Below are 18691 nucleotides of genomic sequence, written 5' to 3' on the forward strand. Positions count from 1 at the left end.
ACGTCAATGACATTAACGTGTATAACAGTTATACCTTTTCCGCTTTTCCCGGACTTCTTATCTTCCAGATACTTCTTCAGTTTCTCTTCCAGTGTCCTGTGCCCTTGCAGTAGAAGCACTCAATTTCATTCTTGGCTCCGCCCTTAGAGTTGCTTTGGGAGCCGGTCTTACCGGCCCCCTTGCCCTTCTTTGGCTTGCCTTTCTTCTTTTTGAAACTGGCGGTTTTATTCACGAGCAACACTTGCTTGCGATTTTTCCGCAGTCCTCCTTCTGTAGTTCAAGACAAAACCGTCGTAAGACGGGGGGAGTGACGAAAGCAACATGTCCATCATATGGCCAGGTGGAAGTGGAAATTCCAAGGCTTTAAGCCTTTCAGCATAGCCAATCATTTTGACCACGTGTTTGCCAACTGAACTACCCTCAGCCATCTTGCATTCCATCAAAGCCTTCATGATATCAAATCGTTCAGACTTTGCGGTTTCATTATACAGAGCATCCAGTTCCCGGATCATACCAAGGGGTTTATGGAATTCAAAATGTTTTTGAAGCTCTGGACTCATGCAAGCTAGCATGAGGCACTGCACTAAGTTGTGATCATCATCCTTAGTGGCCCAGACATTTTGTACATCATCCGGGGCCTCTGCCACGGGTTTAGCTGGAAGATCATACTCTAGCACATACAATTTCTTAGCGCTCCTGAGGACAATCCTCAGGTTGCGGACCCAGTCCGCATACTTGTTTCCAGTCGCAGCTAACTTCTCTTTCTCTAACATCGGGCCTAAGCTGAACGCGGTGTTGCGAGCCATTTGATCTACAACGGAAAACACAAGTTTCATTTAGACTTTGTTTATAATGAAAATGCACTAGTGAATAAACAATTTTATTCTAAAGTGTGCTCCCACTCAAATCAATATCTCTCAAAATTGATTATGACTGATACAAGACCCACATTTCGATTCAACGCCATTGATGTGGACATCACTGATGACGAGAATTTCAATTGGTAGGCAAACTTGTCGATCACATCTCCATGTGACTCTTGTTCATCTTTCTATGGGTGTGTTCCGAGCTCAGGACGATCCTGCCTGAACGTCAAAGACAGCCAAGCGATCTTGCTGCGAGGTCTGACCTCACCCGCCTCATTCCTCTTGATTCGTTCATACCCATGTGGACATGGCGCACCCCGAAAAGATACGAATTACAGAGGTGCTACACTTGGGTGAACACTAACTACTTTGATATTTTGAAGTGAGAGATCACCCTAATAAAAAGCGACTACCGTGCAATCAAGAAGGGTGCATCAAGAGGGATAAACATCTCAGGCAATTCATAATAGCATGATATGGTATAGCCCCTTCTGACGGAGAAGTCTTTCATTTCTTCGTCTTCGGCATTCGCGTCGGTATTCACCTTCGCAAAGATTGCCATCACCTTGTTGATGCACCAGATAATATTGCTATCTCAATAGCGTATAACATTAATGCATTACATAAGGTTGACACGCAGGTCATTAAAGTGCAATCATATGGCTCCAGTCATCATGTCGAATCATGACACACAGATCATGTTATTTTACATCATATAGTCATCTCATACATAATCAAATTGAATATGAGCTTGCTCCACATCACATGCAAAACATCCTGCAAAACCAAGTTAGACGCCTCTAATCGGTTTATGCAAAATTTTATTTTACGTGGCTTCTAAGGTTTTGACTTAAACCACATCTACCAACATTTACCACCAAGTATGATTATTCAAGTTGCTAGATTAACTTTGCGGGGTGTATGAAGCACGAGATAATAAAATCTCGAACCCCATACTAAACTTCGTCATACGCATGACCCCCGTGCAGATCATATCTGCATTGCCCTTTTGTCTACGCAATTTCATCTTTCTCTCAACTATGGTGGAACCCAAAGAACTGATAGCACTTCGTTGATCAATCAGGATCGTGGATTGCCAGAACTTTGTGAAATTCCATCATGCCATTTCAAGATCAGAAATACGCAAAATCTAGGGAAGCAACAAGAACATCGGGTAACAGATTTCATCTGCCACCCGCATAAATAATTTTCAGCAATAGATCTCATCTACTCCAAAATTATATTATGCAATACCCATACATCTCTATGTATTCTAGATCGTAACCTGCATCTACGCATAGCAAGGCTCTTGATGCCACTGTAGGGTAACACAACAGAAAACAAAAATTTCGGTATAGCGAGCACGCCCAGGACCACTATGGATCTGCATACAAGGTTTGATCTGATCCGTACAGACTCATAGCACAGCGGAAGAAGAGTCGGCAGAGATCGTCGGTGCAGATCCCCGCAGCTAGGATTTACAACCTCCCAACCGCGAGGATGTACTCCCTCTCTGGACAGCCCTACGGGAGGCGGTTGGAAAGTCCCCCGGACGATCTCGCGGACAGCCCTTTGGGAGGACCCTCGAAACTCGGACGGTAACTCGGACAGCCCTTCGGGAGGACACTCGAATAGCCCCTCGGGCAAAAGATCGAAACTACGATCTCTCTATGGGGTTGCACACATACGGTGTCAGCTATCAGGCAGGGCTTCGCCGTTCAGAACTAGTTCCTGCCGGAACCTGGACAGCCTTTCGGCTCTACGAAACTATTTCGCTGGGAGGGAGAGAGATGCCAGACAAGTCATGGCATGTGTATGAGAGCAATGGATGATCCTTTAGGCAGCCCCCTCCACCCCTATTTATAGGCCAAGCCCAAGGGTGGCTTCTCCAAGAAGCCAAGGGGGAAATACCAAAAAGGCCCTCAAGGTGGCTTCTCCAAGAAGCCACCCAAAAAGCACTTTCACTATTCATGACGACATTTTTCAGCGTCCGTTCGAACCCAAAATATTTATGTGGGCCTAGAACATTTCCAGTACCCACTATAATAATTTTCGACGCGTTCCGGAACAATTCCAGATTGGTGATTTTCATCTACGAAAAGCAAACAAGAATGCGATTTCACTATTCATGACGACAGTTTTCAGCGTCCGTTCGAACCGAAAATATTTATGTGGGCCTAGAACTGTCGGCGTCCTGGGAACGGGGGTCCCCAGACTTGCCTGCCTGCGGCCCACGATGTGGCTCCACCAGCGGCCCTGTATGTCCCATCTTCATCAGCAAACACTCAAGACCCTCGCGAGGGGCCAAGCCTCGCGAGGCGGACGACGCAAGACCTCCTCGAGGGTGGCCTCACTAGGCTGGCTCGCGAGGAGCGGAGAGATCAAGGCAAGGGGCACCTCGCGAGGTTTCTGTGATGCAAGCCATGACAACCAAGGCCAGGCGGGCGCCAGACTGCGCAGCGTACTCGCTTCCTCTTTGGTGCTAAAGAGGCAGGCGCGGGCAAGGAGTCCCGAGGCATCAAGCAAAGGTTTCCATATCGGTGCAACGAGACCAAGACAAGCAGGACGGAGGTCACCATGGAGCCCAAGAGGGCGTCAACATCAGAGCCTTTGGCAGGCGAAGACCACCTTTAGTCAGGATAGCTTGTACTAGTTGTCTCCCTTCAAATTTGGCCATTGTTGGATCCCTTCCCGCCTACATTTGGGAAGAGGACCAGGGCCTCTATAAATAGGACTAGCCACCACAGTAGGAGGCAACTGATCTTGGGCTATTCAGATCATCCTCACCCACACAAGCTCATCAAGCGCAAGAACACCTCTCCTCAGGAGGCAGTTCTTCCCTTGTAACTGTTCATCCTCAGCCCAAGAGGCAATCCACCGCACCACACTGGAGTAGGGTATTACACCACATCGGTGGCCCGAACCAGTATAAACCTTGTGTCACTTTGTTCTGTGAGTTCGACGTGCTGAGTCTTGAGATCACGGTGAGGGCGTGAGCTAGGGGGAGGAGAGATCTTCGTGCGCACCCCATTGTTCGAACCTCGAGGGTCTTCCCGGAACTCGAAATCCAACATTTGGCATGCCAGGTAGAGGGGCGCCGAAGCCTCTCTTCCACCGGCAGACCCGCCAGCACTCTATAGCACCGATGTCCGGTGACCTGAGGGCCAACGGCGACCACTAGGCTGCTTGGCCAGCCCGGGCGGCGTCGACCACCCAAGAAGACCTCAACTCCGCGCTTCAGGCGGCACGCGCGCCGCCAAATGCTGCGGGGCGTGGGCGGCATGGTCCGACGACGTCCACCCTTACCCCGTGGCGGGCACGGGCCGCCGCAAGGGCCTAAAGCTACGCTGCGGCGACGGCGCCGCACACCCGCCGGGAACAAGCCAACATGAGGGCCGCGCTCCAAGTGGCGCGTGAGCTGCTGCGGTGCCGGCTGATGGAGAGCGGCCGAGATGCATTGCTGGAGCGCGTTGCCGAGCTATTAGACGCCGCAGCCAAGGGTACGCCGTCTTTCTGCTCCTTGCTTACACCTCAGGCTGCGACCGGATCGCACGGTGGGCCTCGTCGCGCCCGCGCGCCCCCGGGCGCACCAGGAGGTTTCGTCGGCATCGGCGCAACCAGCGGCGCCGAACACCCAACCGCACCTATGCCTTTCCCGATGGGCGCAGGCGTGAGCGTTGCCACCCACGGTCCCGGCAGGGTGCCACCTTGCCATCCTCAGAGCGGCGCGTCGGGCCGGGCGGCGTGGAGCGCGGGGCACTTTAGCGAGGTTTCTGGGGCGACGGCTCCGGAGGCCTATGTGCCCCGCATGATGGACCAGGAGTACACGCCGGAAGATGACCCCGACTCGCTCCTCGAGTCGGGTTGGGAAGAGGAGACGCTGGAAGTTGAGGCCTTCCAGGAGCCACCCGGGAGCCTCGCCGACCACGCCGGCGGCAACAGCTACAGGGTACTGCTAATCTCTCAGGAGCAGGCTTACGCTAACCATGGGTCGCAAGTGAATCAGGTCACAGCGGTGTATGACAGCCCCAGCACGGCTGTCCCCCTTCCACCAGGGGAAGCGCACTGGGGGCTGCGTGGGAGGAGCCAGGAGCAAGGCCCCTCCCCGCATCGCACGGAGCAAGGCATCGTCCGGAGGTAGGCCCTCTGCCGGGGAGGCGCTGGCGAGCCTTCCCCCCGGCAGAGGGCCCGTGGTCGCCGAGGGCGCCGCTCGCTTCCCCTTTGCCCCTTGGCACCGTCCTTGTTTCCGGACGCCCCAACGGTGGTCGAGGCTGGCGCAAGGCGGGGCCCTCGTCTGGCGATATGAAGCAAGGCTCACGCCTGTGAAGGTCTCCGCTCGTGACACTCACGTAATAATGAGTGGGGCTGTACATGCCCCGGAGTCTCCGGGGTGCCGCCCTCGGGCCTCGGGGGCTCCCGCCCACGTCCTAGTGGAAGCACGATGCTCCGCGCTGGCCGTCGACACTGTCCCCCAATGACTATGCTCACAGCCAGTGAAAGCACTTAGCTCCACGCTGGTGGGAAGACAAGAAGACTAGATTGGTGTGGGACGCGGCCATTTGCTTTTGCTCCCTTTTCTGTAGCTCGGACTTGCAACTTTTGATCTTGAACTTGAAGTCGTGTTTCCATTAGCAATCGTGGGGGGGGGGGCATTCTTTCTCGTTCGTGTTGATTTCGTGAGTTCCTGTGATGCGGAGCATCCCATGATCATCCCCATGGACCTACCATCGTCTCATCAAGAGCCAAGAGGACCCATGACACAAGCACGAGTTAGAGCTCTCGAGAACGAGGTGACTTCCTTCCTTAGTGATATCACATATGATCCACTCGAGACATGGCTACTACCTAAGTCCGATATGCTATGCATGATCAGGTGTCAAGAGGACTCTCACGAAGATGCACGTGAAGAAGGACAAGCCGCCAAGTCCATGGATGAAGAGAACCAACGGAAGAAGGCAAGTTCACCTTCCAGGCCCCGGACATCCGGCCCCTGAAGCGACCACATCAGCAGGAGCCCTGCCGCCCACGTCTACAGGGCCCGGACATCCGGCCCGAGCCCGGAAATCCGGCGCCACGCACCAGAACCTACAGAAGCTATCGCCGCCAGCCCGGACATCCGGCCCCCTAGCCCGGACATCCGGCCCCTCCCGAAGCCCCGGACATCCGGCCCCTCCCGAAGCCCCGGACATCCGGCCCGATGCCCGGACATCCGGCTCCGCCTGTCTACGCACAGTAAAGGGCCGAAGCCCATGTACCTCTTCGCCCCCCTAGACTATATATACTCCATCCCCTTCCTCTTTCTAGGGTTAGCATTGGTTTAGCTCATAGTTGAGATAGAGCTTTGCTCATCCATTAGGATCTCCTCCTCGAGAGAGACTGCGGCCCCCTCTTCGGAGAAGATCACCTTGGATTCAAGAACCCCTCTTGGGTGGCCCCCATCAAGACCTCCTCACGAAGAAGAACCGGTTACCGTTTGTATCGTCCATTGTTGACTTTGGATCTTGTATCTCACCTTTGTGTTCATCGATCTAGCGCATGTGTGATCTATTCTTGTTGGTTCAGTGATTTCTCTCGTGTTCCTCTCGTGTTTCCCCTCGTGTTCATCACGTTCTTCGTAGGGATCCGCTCCTTTCGTGAAAGATCGGCCATCTAGGGTTCCACCCTACATCATCTTGGTAGCATGAGCCACGTTGATCACGATTTCGGAGCCCCCTCTCTTTGTTTTCTAGCTTGATTTTGTTGTTTTTCGTCCTAATCAGAAAATTGTCCCACAAAAATAGCCCCAACATTTTTTGTGATTTGTTGGTGTGATGAAGTTTTGTTGGATTTGATCCGCGGATTTCGTGTGTTGCAAGTAGATCTAGCTTTTCCCCATCCTTTCCCCAAATTCCATCCACAAAATCTTCCGAATTTTGCCCCGGATTTGACCTCTCCACGCGGTGTTCTTCGAGTTCGTCCACGGATCCCGAGCCCGGACATCTGGCCAGACAGCCCCGACATCCGGCCATCAGCCCGGACATCCGGCCCCTGACAGCATCACTTCCATCCTACACTCCGTTTCCCGCCTAACTGTCGCCAAATTTTGTCCCGGTGCCCACATACACTTCCGCATACCTCCACCACTTCCGCATAGCACCACCATAGCCCTTTCCGCTACCAACTCTGACAATTTTGACCCATTTTGCTTTGAGAATTTGAGTTGTGGTTTCCGTGTCCTGTTGTGTTTCGGCTATCTAGGTACGGTTCGGCATCAACATCACCACCGCTCCTCTTCGCCAAGGACTACTACGAACGGCTACATCACTTTGGTATCACCTTCACCTTGATATCATCTTGGTATCGTGATATCATCATACTCTCTTGCATTTGCATTGATAACCCCATAGCCTTACTTTTGCGTCACTTACCCATCGAGACTAGCCTTTGAGTATTGCCGGCAACGTGACTTGTGCACATTAGTGTTCATATTTCCCATAGCATACATACCATCATTGTGTTGTAGATCTTGGTATCATCTCTTGTGTCACAAAGTTGTCTTCGCATACACAATTGCTATCTTGGTTCGTGAAGCATTGCATGAGAAAAGAGCTCAAACAACAAAGAGCCAAACAAGCTTTTAAGCAAAAGGGAAAGATAAGCAAAGAGCTTATGAGCAAGAACCATAGCATCATACAACATTAAGATTGTCATAATCGATCATCTTGGATCAAAGCATAGGAACATCATACATATAGCATACTTGGGATAGAAGTCATTGCATTTTTGCTTAGTAGGTTGTGCACAAGTTCGTATCCGCCTATTGTGCAATCATGCTAGCGTCTCTCTAGTGTTGTGCAACAAGAGCATCTTGGTGGATTCCACATTTTGGCTCACCCTTGGTTGCACAACCCCACATTATCTATTTGTGTGTGTGTTTCCGTGTACCATATCTTGCTATTGGTCTACTTGTTGCATTTGCAAATTTGCGAATCTTTTCCAACATTATTGAGTCTCACTTACAATTGCATCAAATTTTGTGCCACCATCCTAACCAAGCTCCACCATAAGCTTTTACTTGTGTAGGTGTGAGAACCGACAAGAATTGGTACCAATTGTGCTATTTCCTTGCTACACATTGGAGTGATCTTTGATCCATATTCAACATCGGTCAAGGTACATTTGGTATTGGTTCTTCATTTACTCCCACTCACTTGGAATGATGGATAGGCCAAGTACTTCTACCAACCCACTCTTCTTGAAGCAAGACGACGACATGTCATCCTACGTCACCAAGACTCAACTATTTGGTGCACACCGAGCTTTGCATCAAGAACAACTTGCTTTGGGCGACCGCACCGACAATCTCGCCACCGACCTACGACAATCCGAGCAACGTACAAGAGACTACTTCGACACATCCATGAGTTCCCTCAAAGAAGATATCCGAACCATGATGGTCCGCTCTTCTACATCTTCGTCCTCTTCAAGACGGAGTCGCTCAAGTCGTCACTCCGACGACACCCTCTCCGGTTCAAGTACACCGACATCGAATACTCTTCATCGTTCCGCGCGTCAAGACTATCAAGCAAACCGCAATCCTCTACACGACACCGACTCTCAAGAGCATCGACATCGTCAAAACCAAGCTGCATTCGCACAAGCACAAGAACGGCAATGCCAACGACAACAAGAACAAGAGGAGCGAGCGTGACAACATCAAGATGCACAAGACGCCGAGGCACAACGTCAAGAACAACAACTACGGGAAGCTCAAGCACTTGAGGAGCAACGTGCCCTTCATGACTCAAGTCGTGCCGTAGCCAATCGAGGCCGACAAGCTCGACTACATCAAGAAGCACTTCGCGACGAAGCTCAAGAAAGAATTTACCAAGCACGTGTGCATCGACAGGCTCCTCGTCAAGATCAACAAGCTCCTCGTCAAGATAGACAAGCTCCTCCTCAAGCGAGACAAGAACGTCAAGTCCATCAAGAGCAAGAAGACAATGGACCCCGTCCTCGCCAAGAGCAACATGAGGTCGACAACCCTCCTCGCCAAGAGCAACATGAGGAAGACAACCCTCCTCGCCAAGAGCAACATGAGATTGCCAATCCTCACCGACATGGGCGTCATCATCCCCGACCCCAACACAATGAAGAGCAACGATATGGCAAGCTAAAGTTCACCATGCCCAAGTTTACTGGAAGCAATGACCCCGAAGGGTACATATCATGGGCATTGAAGGTTGACAAAATCTTCCGCTTGCACAACTACGAAGAACAGAAGGAGATCGCAATGGCATCCCTTGAATTCCAAGACTACGTCCTCATTTGGTGGGAACAAGTCATTGAGCGCCGAGCGGCAAGAGGTGAACCACCCATCACCAATTGGGCACAAATGAAGGATGTCATGAGAGCACGATTCGTGCAAAACTACTACAACCGCGACCTCTTCAAGAAACTCCAACAACTCAAGCAAGGAACCAAGAGCGTTGAAGAGTACTACAAGGAAATGGAGATTGCCATGATACGAGCCAATGTCAAAGAAGATGATGAGCAAACTATGGCACGTTTCTTGAATGGACTCAATCACCCTATCAAGAAGATTGCCGACTTCCAACCATACTCGAACCTCATCGAGCTAGTGCATCAAGCTACCAAAGTGGAACTGATAGAGGCAAAGGTGTCCCGTCTTTCGATGAGATGATGAATATCGCTTTGATGGAAGTCGACTTTGACGATCCGACTACGAACGTGCGAGGACGTCGCGCCTTAGCAATCGCTAAACCAACTCCGAGAGGTTATCGACCACGCCGGAGCACGATCAACCTGACCACGAGGGTATGTTTCCTGCGAGCAAACGAAGAACAGGCAAGAAACTGAGATTGCAATCTGGATATTGCGAATATAAGATGAAAGCTTTATTGATCAAGGTGGGGTTCTGTGACGCCTTTGTCTGGTCGCTGAACACAAACGAAGTACGCGAAGTTGCAGCTATGGCGAACTTTTAATCTAAACAAAACCCGAAGTCTAAACGACGCCCTAAGGGCTGTATATATGGAGGAAGAGGGGGGGAATTTCGTGGCCCTTGAGGAAGGGGTCCGAAACCAACCCTATCTCTTGTTTCCCCACACATACGGACTCTAAAAACAGCCTATACTTATGTATTTCGAAATTACATGGGCCTGGCCCAATAATAAGGTGACGCAGCACCTAGAATAGCCTCTGGACGAAAGTTATGAAGTAGCATCTTGTATATTTCGTCCAAGGCTTCATGCACGCATTATGGTGGCTTCAACGTCCTGAAATCATCACTTGTAACTCCGTTCTTGTTCCCCATGCGCATGCCATCATCTCCATGCTTGTTCTTGCTCCAATGTTCATCCTTCTCAAAGCTAGGCCCTTCATTTGTAAGCAAAACAAATGTATCCAATTTAGGCAGCATCATATTCTCATGAACATTAGAATCATTAGCAAGAAACGAAAGTACCTGGTAATTTAATTGGCGTGCGCGAGCTCTAGTAATTGGTCCAGTATGTATAGCAGCAGGGACTGTGGGTGTAATAATTGTATTGATGTCCTCATCATCCTCCCCTTCTTGAAATGAAGTCGTCCTCGACGGAAGCTCATCTTCCTCACCCAAATAAGGCTTCAAATCTGCAATATTAAAAGTGGGACTAACCCCAAAATCTGCAGGCAGCTCAAGTTTATATGCATTATCATTTATTTTCTCTAACACCTTAAAAGGACCATCAGCACGTGGCATTAGCTTTGATTTGCGCAAATCAGGAAATCTATCCTTACGCAAATGTAACCAAACAAGATCTCCAGGTGCAAACACAACATGTTTTCTACCCTTATCTCCAGCAAGTTTATATTTAGCATTCATACGCTCAATGTTTTCCTTAGTTAACTCATGCATTTTTAAGATCAATTCAGCACGTTGTTTAGCATCAAAATTAACCTTCTCCGAAGATGGAAGAGGCAACAAATCAATAGGTGCACGAGGTAGGAAACCATACACAATTTCAAAAGGGCACATCTTAGTAGTAGAATGCAATGAACGATTATAAGCAAACTCAATATGAGGCAAGCAGTCTTCCCACATTTTCTTATTATTCTTCAAAACAGCCCTAAGCATAGTAGACAATGTTCTATTGACTACTTCAGTTTGTCCATCAGTTTGGGGGTGACAAGTAGTACTAAAAAGCAGTTTAGTCCCCAACTTAGCCCATAAACATCTCCAAAAGTGGCTAAGAAATTTAGTATCACGATCTGAAACAATAGTATTTGGCACACCATGCAAGCGAATAATTTCACGAAAGAACAAATCAGCAACATTAACAGCATCATCGCTTTTATGACATGGTATAAAGTGCGCCATTTTCGAGAATCTATCCACGACAACAAATATGCTATCCCTCCCCTTCTTTGTTCGAGGTAAACCTAAAACAAAGTCCATAGATATATCCTCCCAAGGAACACTAGGTACAGGCAAAGGCATATATAAACCATGAGGATTGAGTCGTGACTTAGCTTTTTGACATGTAGTGCAGCGAGCAACCAAACGCTCAACATCCCGTCTCATCTTTGGCCAAAAGAAATGTGTAGCAAGTACGTCCTCCGTCTTCTTCACGCCAAAGTGTCCCATTAATCCTCCTCCATGCGCCTCCTGCAACAACAAAAGACGAAGAGAACTAGCTGGAATGCATAGCTTGTTAGCACGGAACACAAATCCATCATTAACGACAAACTTGTTCCAGGTTCTTCCTTCTTTACAATTCTGCAATACATCTTTAAAATCAGCATCATGCACATATTGATCTTTGATGGTCTCCAAACCAAATATTTTGAAGTCAAGTTGTGAAAGCATAGTATAGCGACGAGACAATGCATCAGCAATAACATTTTCTTTACCCTTCTTGTGTTTAATGACATAAGGGAAAGTTTCAATGAATTCAACCCATTTAGCATGTCTACGATTCAGTTTAGCTTGACTTTTAATATGTTTCAAAGATTCATGATCAGAATGTATAACAAATTCTTTGGGCCATAAATAATGTTGCCATGTTTCTAAAGTCCGAACAAGAGCATATAGTTCTTTATCATAAGTAGAATAATTCAGACTAGGCCCACTCAATTTTTCAGAAAAGTATGCAACAGGTTTGCCATCTTGTAATAACACACCTCCTAATCCAATGCCACTAGCATCACATTCAAGCTCAAAAGTCTTATTAAAATCAGGAAGTTGGAGTAAAGGAGCATGTGTTAACTTATCTTTCAATACCGTGAAGGCTTCTTCCTGTGCGTTACCCCAAACAAAAGGCACATCCTTCTTTGTAAGCTCGTTGAGAGGTGCAGCAATGGTGCTAAAATCTCTCACAAAACGCCTATAGAAACCAGCGAGTCCAAGAAAACTCCGCACTTGTGTGACCGTTTTGGGCTGCGGCCAACTCTCAATAGCTTCAATCTTGGCTTTATCAACTTCAATTCCCTGTGGAGTAACAACATAGCCAAGAAAAGATACTCGGTCGGTGCAAAAGGTGCACTTCCCAAGGTTACCAAACAAACGTGCATCACGTAGAGCAATAAAAACAGCACGTAAATGTTCCAAATGTTCTTCCAAAGATTTGCTATAAATCAGTATATCATCAAAATAGACCACCACAAATCGTCCAATGAAAGCACGTAAAACTTCGTTCATTAGTCTCATGAAAGTACTAGGTGCATTAGTTAACCCAAAAGGCATGACTAACCACTCATATAAACCAAACTTAGTTTTAAATGCAGTTTTCCATTCATCTCCCAATTTCATACGAATTTGATGGTATCCACTACGCAAATCAACTTTGGAGAATATTGTAGAGCCACTCAATTCATCAAGCATATCATCGAGCCTAGGAATAGGATGACGATAACGAATAGTAATATTATTAATGCCTCTACAATCAACACACATACGCGACGTACCATCCTTTTTAGGCACGAGTATAATAGGAACAGCACAAGGACTAAGAGATTCGCGTATATAACCTTTGTCGAGCAGCTCCTGTACTTGACGCATAATCTCCTTCGTCTCCTCTGGATTGGTACGGTATGGTGCATGGTTGGGTAGCGATGCACCGGGAATTAAGTCAATTTGATGCTCAATCCCTCGAATAGGTGGTAATCCCGGTGGCACGTCTTGTGGGAAGACGTCAGCGAACTCCTGCAAAATGTGAGTGACAGCAGGGGGCAAAGAGGAAGGCACGTCCTCGAATGAAAATAATGCCTCTTTGCACACAAAAGCATAGCAAACAGATTTGCTGAAATCTAGTTCATCAATATCAGATTTTGTGGCAAGTAAACATGCACTTTTCAATTTAATTTCAGAAACAACACTAGATGGTTTATTATTAGGTTTCATTTGTTGCTCAAATTCCTTTGCCACAATCTGATTTTCACTCTTATTTTTCTCCTGTTTTGCTTTATTAGCTCTATTAATGTCATCTTTCAAAATGGAATCAGGAGTCATAGGAAGCAAAGTAATATTTTTATCCTTATGAACAAGAGTATACTGATTGTTTCTACCATGGTGTACAGAATTTTTATCAAATTGCCATGGTCTACCTAGTAATAAGGAACATGCTTGCATGGGTACCACATCACAATCAACATAATCAGCATATGTAGAGATACTAAAATGCACACGAACAGTACGTGTTACCTTAACCTTGCCGCTGTTGTTGAACCATTGGATGTAGTAAGGATGTGGATGTGGTCTTGTGGTGAGAGATAGCTTCTCCACCATCTCCATGCTAGCCAAGTTGTTACAGCTCCCTCCATCTATGATGACGCGAACAGAACGTTCCTTCACAACTCCCTTTGTATGGAACAAATTATGCCTCTGATTTTGCTCTGCTTGTGTGACCTGCACACTCAAAACACGTTGAGCAACTAAACATTCATACCTGTCAGCGTCTTCAGGAGCCATGTATTGCGTCTCATTTTCAGAATCATCTCCACCATGTTCTTCACGTGTAATAAGAGCCAAAGTCTCCTCATCATAGTCACTAGCGGACTCATACCCACCATCCTCAGTAGCAATCATGACACGCTGAGATTTGCATTCTCTCGCAAAATGTCCTCTTCCCTTACAACGACGACAAATAATATCACTTGTGTGCCCTGTCGATGCCATGGAAGAAGAAGAGCTCTGCACAGGCCCGGCAGGTGTGCTCTTGGCAGAGAGTGGTGGTTGTGCCTGCTTTCTTGTATCACGGCTGGAGGTGGCACCTGATGGAGGTGATGGTGAAGTGGAAGTAGAAGATGCACGCGGTGTCCATGATGAAGGTCGACCTGCAGAAAAGTTAGTTCGCGCCAATGGCTGTCGATCCTGCACTTCACGTTCAGCTTTACAAGCAAGATGGAATAAACGAGTGATATTATTATAATCCTTATACTCTAGAATGGTCTGAATCTCTTTATTTAATCCACCCATAAAACGTGCAAGCATAGCTTCATTCTCCTCAACAATACCACATCTAATCATGCCAGTTTGTAATTCCTGATAATATTCTTCTACAGAATTTTTTCCTTGTCTTAAACGCTGCAATTTTTGAAGTAATTCACGTTGATAATATGGTGGAACCCAACGAGTACGCATAGCAGTTTTCAAAGCAGCCCAAGTAGCTGGAACAGGATATAATCTACAATGTTCAGACCACCATACACATGCAAAGCTAGTGAAAGCACAAACAGCAGCAGGAACACGTCTCTCCTCAGGATATTGTAAACATGTAAATCGTTGTTCAGTTTCTAACTCCCAAGTAAGATATATATCAGGAACATATCTACCCTCAAATGGTGGAATATTCAATTTCAGTTTAGGGAGATGGTCATGATCTCGTACCTGAGGTGGTGGTGCCGGCCTACCGTTGCGAATATATACCTGAGGTCGACCTGCTGGTGGTGGTGCTGGTGGCTGCACGTAGTTCTGATTTTGATCAACCTCATCCTCATAATCGCCCGCATAATCGCCATCCTCCTCAGCCGCCGCAGGAGCAGGAGCCAAAGAAGCATCAACAGTAGGGACAGCAGCACCCGAATTTTGACCAATCTCAATTGGAACGCGCTGTGCCCGTCCCACTTGATTTGGAAGGCGGCGTTGGAGATGTGGTTGTTGTTGTTGTAGAGGTGCGACATGTGCAGCCGGTGGTGGTTGGGGAAGACGCTTTAGTAATTCAGTAAACTTGTTATCCAGCTTTGTCTCAAACGACTTCTCCACGGCATCTATCTTCTCCATAGCCTCTTCAAATCTGTTTAGCACATCTCCCACCTGGCCACTCATCATTTGCTGAAATTTATCATGCAACTCCTTGTTCGTCATGTTCGCCCAATCAGTCTCATCGGCTTGTGAACCTGCCATGGTTAGCAGCAATAGAAACACAAAAGAATATGATCCTGCAGACTACTAGAAGTGGTGGGATGGTGGTGTGTCACAAAACCTTCAAGCGAATCTCAAATTCTTACCAGTTCTTACCCAGCAGCAGGTGGTGATCGGCAACCGTTGTAGTCAAAAACTCTCAAAGCTTGGATATAGCGATTACCAGGGAGAGTCCAACGCACGATGTAGACTTATGTGGAGCTGGGAAGGCTTATAATATGGTAGCAAAATGGTAAGCAATAATCAATTCAGAGATGCAAAGTTGAATAAACGCTCAACGACGGTACTGTGCTGGTCCTAGGCTAGACCGTGCTAGAGACGCGAGCCTAGAACACTAACAAAATCACGGCGCTGCACGTAAACAAGGGAAAAGCACACTCAGGAATTTTTTTTTCGCTCTTTTTTTTTTTTGCGCTCTTTTTTTTTGCGCTCCTCCTTTTTTTTTTTGCGAAAAAATCACTATAATGGCGAGTGTCTCAAAACTCTTCCCAGGTCAAACTGACAGGATGGGCACAAAATTTTTTGACTATTTTTTTTTCGGAAATCAGAGCAGCGACGACGAAAAAGTGCGACAAAAAATCACTATGATGGCGAGTGTCTCAAAACACTACCCGGGGCCTAAAAATAGGATAGGGAAAAAATATTTTGGGTTGCCGAAATTTTGGCCTAAAAACTGCCCGGGGGTCTCCAGACTCTTTTTTTTTCCGAGACCTACTCAGGCAAGGAAACACGAAACGGAAAATATATGGATCTCTAAAACCAACCGAATATGAAAAGAACTCGGATTGGTGGTGGATATATGGCGGTAGGATATGGCAGCGGTGGTGGTATATGGTAGAGGTAGTGGTATATGGATACGGATCGGTGGTGGTATATGGATACGGATTGGTGGTGGTATATGGATACGGATTCAAAGCGGTGGCGGATAAGCAATGGTGGTAGATGGCAAGGCGATGATGATGGTGCAGCGGCGGCGTGACAACTTATGACCAGAACTCGAAACTCTAAAAGACTAGACTCTAAGACCAGCAACTTGACACGACGATGCAACCGCAAATTCAACAAAGCAAAAACCCTAAAAAGATTATGCAAAGGCTCAGATTGGTTCGGATATGATGAACTAACCCTAATTTTTTTTTGTGGCTTTTTCGTGGACTGTAGGTATGAAGAACAGACTCGATCTAAACTACGAAAAACTGTAAAATCTCACCGAGCAACCTGGAAATCTGATACCACTTGATAGAGGCAAAGGTGTCCCGTCTTTCGATGAGATGATGAATATCGCTTTGATGGAAGTCGACTTTGACGATCCGACTACGAACGTGCGAGGACGTCGCGCCTTAGCAATCGCTAAACCAACTCCGAGAGGTTATCGACCACGCCGGAGCACGATCAACCTGACCACGAGGGTCTGTTTCCTGCGAGCAAACGAAGAACAGGCAAGAAACTGAGATTGCAATCTGGATATTGCGAATATAAGATGAAAGCTTTATTGATCAAGGTGGGGTTCTGTGACGCCTTTGTCTGGTCGCTGAACACAAACGAAGTACGCGAAGTTGCAGCTATGGCGAACTTTTAATCTAAACAAAACCCGAAGTCTAAACGACGCCCTAAGGGCTGTATATATGGAGGAAGAGGGGGGGAATTTCGTGGCCCTTGAGGAAGGGGTCCGAAACCAACCCTATCTCTTGTTTCCCCACACATACGGACTCTAAAAACAGCCTATACTTATGTATTTCGAAATTACATGGGCCTGGCCCAATAATAAGGTGACGCAGCACCTAGAATAGCCTCTGGACGAAAGTTATGAAGTAGCATCTTGTATATTTCGTCCAAGGCTTCATGCACGCATTATGGTGGCTTCAACGTCCTGAAATCATCACTTGTAACTCCGTTCTTGTTCCCCATGCGCATGCCATCATCTCCATGCTTGTTCTTGCTCCAATGTTCATCCTTCTCAAAGCTAGGCCCTTCATTTGTAAGCAAAACAAATGTATCCAATTTAGGCAGCATCATATTCTCATGAACATTAGAATCATTAGCAAGAAACGAAAGTACCTGGTAATTTAATTGGCGTGCGCGAGCTCTAGTAATTGGTCCAGTATGTATAGCAGCAGGGACTGTGGGTGTAATAATTGTATTGATGTCCTCATCAGGAACGGCAAGTACAAGATGACTTCAAGTATGCCAAGTTCTCATCCAAGTCCTATGGCCTCTCCAACAATCAAGCTTCGACGACTCCAACACCTTCTACCTCAACCAAGCCATCTACAAGCAACGGCGACAAGTCAAGTTACAAGAAAACTTCGACAAGCTCAAGTCGTCCTCCTACTACAAGCAACTTCAAGCCGAAAGCTTCATCATCATCTACTCCAACCGATGAGACCATCAAGACAAGTTCCATCAAATGTTTCACATGCGAAGGCCGAGGCCACAAGTCCTTCGAGTGCACAAACAAGCGCACCATGTTCCTCAACGACGACGGAACCTACGACTCCATGAGTGAAGGAGAAATGGAAGCCCTTGAGCAAGTGGCCATGCACCGACAAGTGAACAACGAAGACGAAGATGATCATGTCTTTTGTGATGAAGATTCAAGTCCCGCTCTTGTTGTCTCCAAGGTCTTGACTCTTCAACATCAACAAGACGAAGATCAAAGATGCCATATCTTCCACACAAAGGCCGGCATCAATGGACGGTCCGTCAAGGTCATCATCGATGGAGGTAGTTGCCATAACTTAGCAAGTGAAGAACTATGCTCCAAACTCCAATTGGTCAAGATGAAGCACCCTCACCCCTACAAGGTTCAATGGCTGAGCGACACCGGCACCATCCAAGTCGAGCATAGGGTACAAGTCTCTTTCAAGATCGGCGCCTATGAAGACACTTTGGAGTGTAATGTCCTTCCGATGACTGTTTGCCACCTCCTTCTTGGACGGCCATGGCAACTTGACCGAGGTGTCATTCACAATGGGCGTACAAATCACTATAGCTTCAAGATGAAAGGGAAAGAGTTTGTGCTACGACCTATGTCTCCAAGCCAAGTAATCGCCGACAAGCAAGCCACCCATCGTGGAGAGAATAGTGAGAGAGCGACCCACCAAAAAGAGAGTGAGTGCCACAAGCCCAAATTGAGTGCCTCCACGATGAGCGACAAGAAAAACTTAGTCCTATTTGCCAGCAAACGTGAGATGAGAGAAGTGTGTGAGAACCCATCAAGTGTCCTACACTATGTCCTATTGTGCAAGGACGAGGCACCAAAAACTAACAACTCTCACAATCTACCTTTGGTGTTATCTTCTTTATTGCAGGAATTCCAAGATGTTTTCCCAGATTAGCTACCTCCGGGTCTACCTCCACTACGAGGCATTGAGCACCGAATCGATCTCATCCCCGGAGCGCCGCTTCCAAACAAAGCTCCCTA

At 47.4% G+C, this 18691-nt stretch overlaps 1 protein-coding gene across 1 annotated transcript; it reads right to left on the reverse strand.

Moving 5' to 3' along the window:
* Positions 1–224: 224 nt before the first annotated feature.
* On the reverse strand, positions 225–773 carry LOC141027148 (uncharacterized). The gene has a single exon (XM_073504115.1). It carries the CDS (start codon positions 771–773, stop codon positions 225–227), a length of 549 nt encoding a protein of 182 aa, XP_073360216.1.
* Positions 774–18691: the final 17918 nt, after the last annotated feature.

Source organism: Aegilops tauschii, chromosome 7, assembly GCF_002575655.3.
Source record: "Aegilops tauschii subsp. strangulata cultivar AL8/78 chromosome 7, Aet v6.0, whole genome shotgun sequence".
Lineage (NCBI taxonomy): Eukaryota > Viridiplantae > Streptophyta > Magnoliopsida > Poales > Poaceae > Aegilops > Aegilops tauschii.

What these genes read in the sequence shown, in the direction of transcription:
- LOC141027148 (XM_073504115.1), bottom strand. Translation starts at nt 773, where the DNA reads ATGTTAGAGAAAGAGAAGTTAGCTGCGACTGGAAACAAGTATGCGGAC.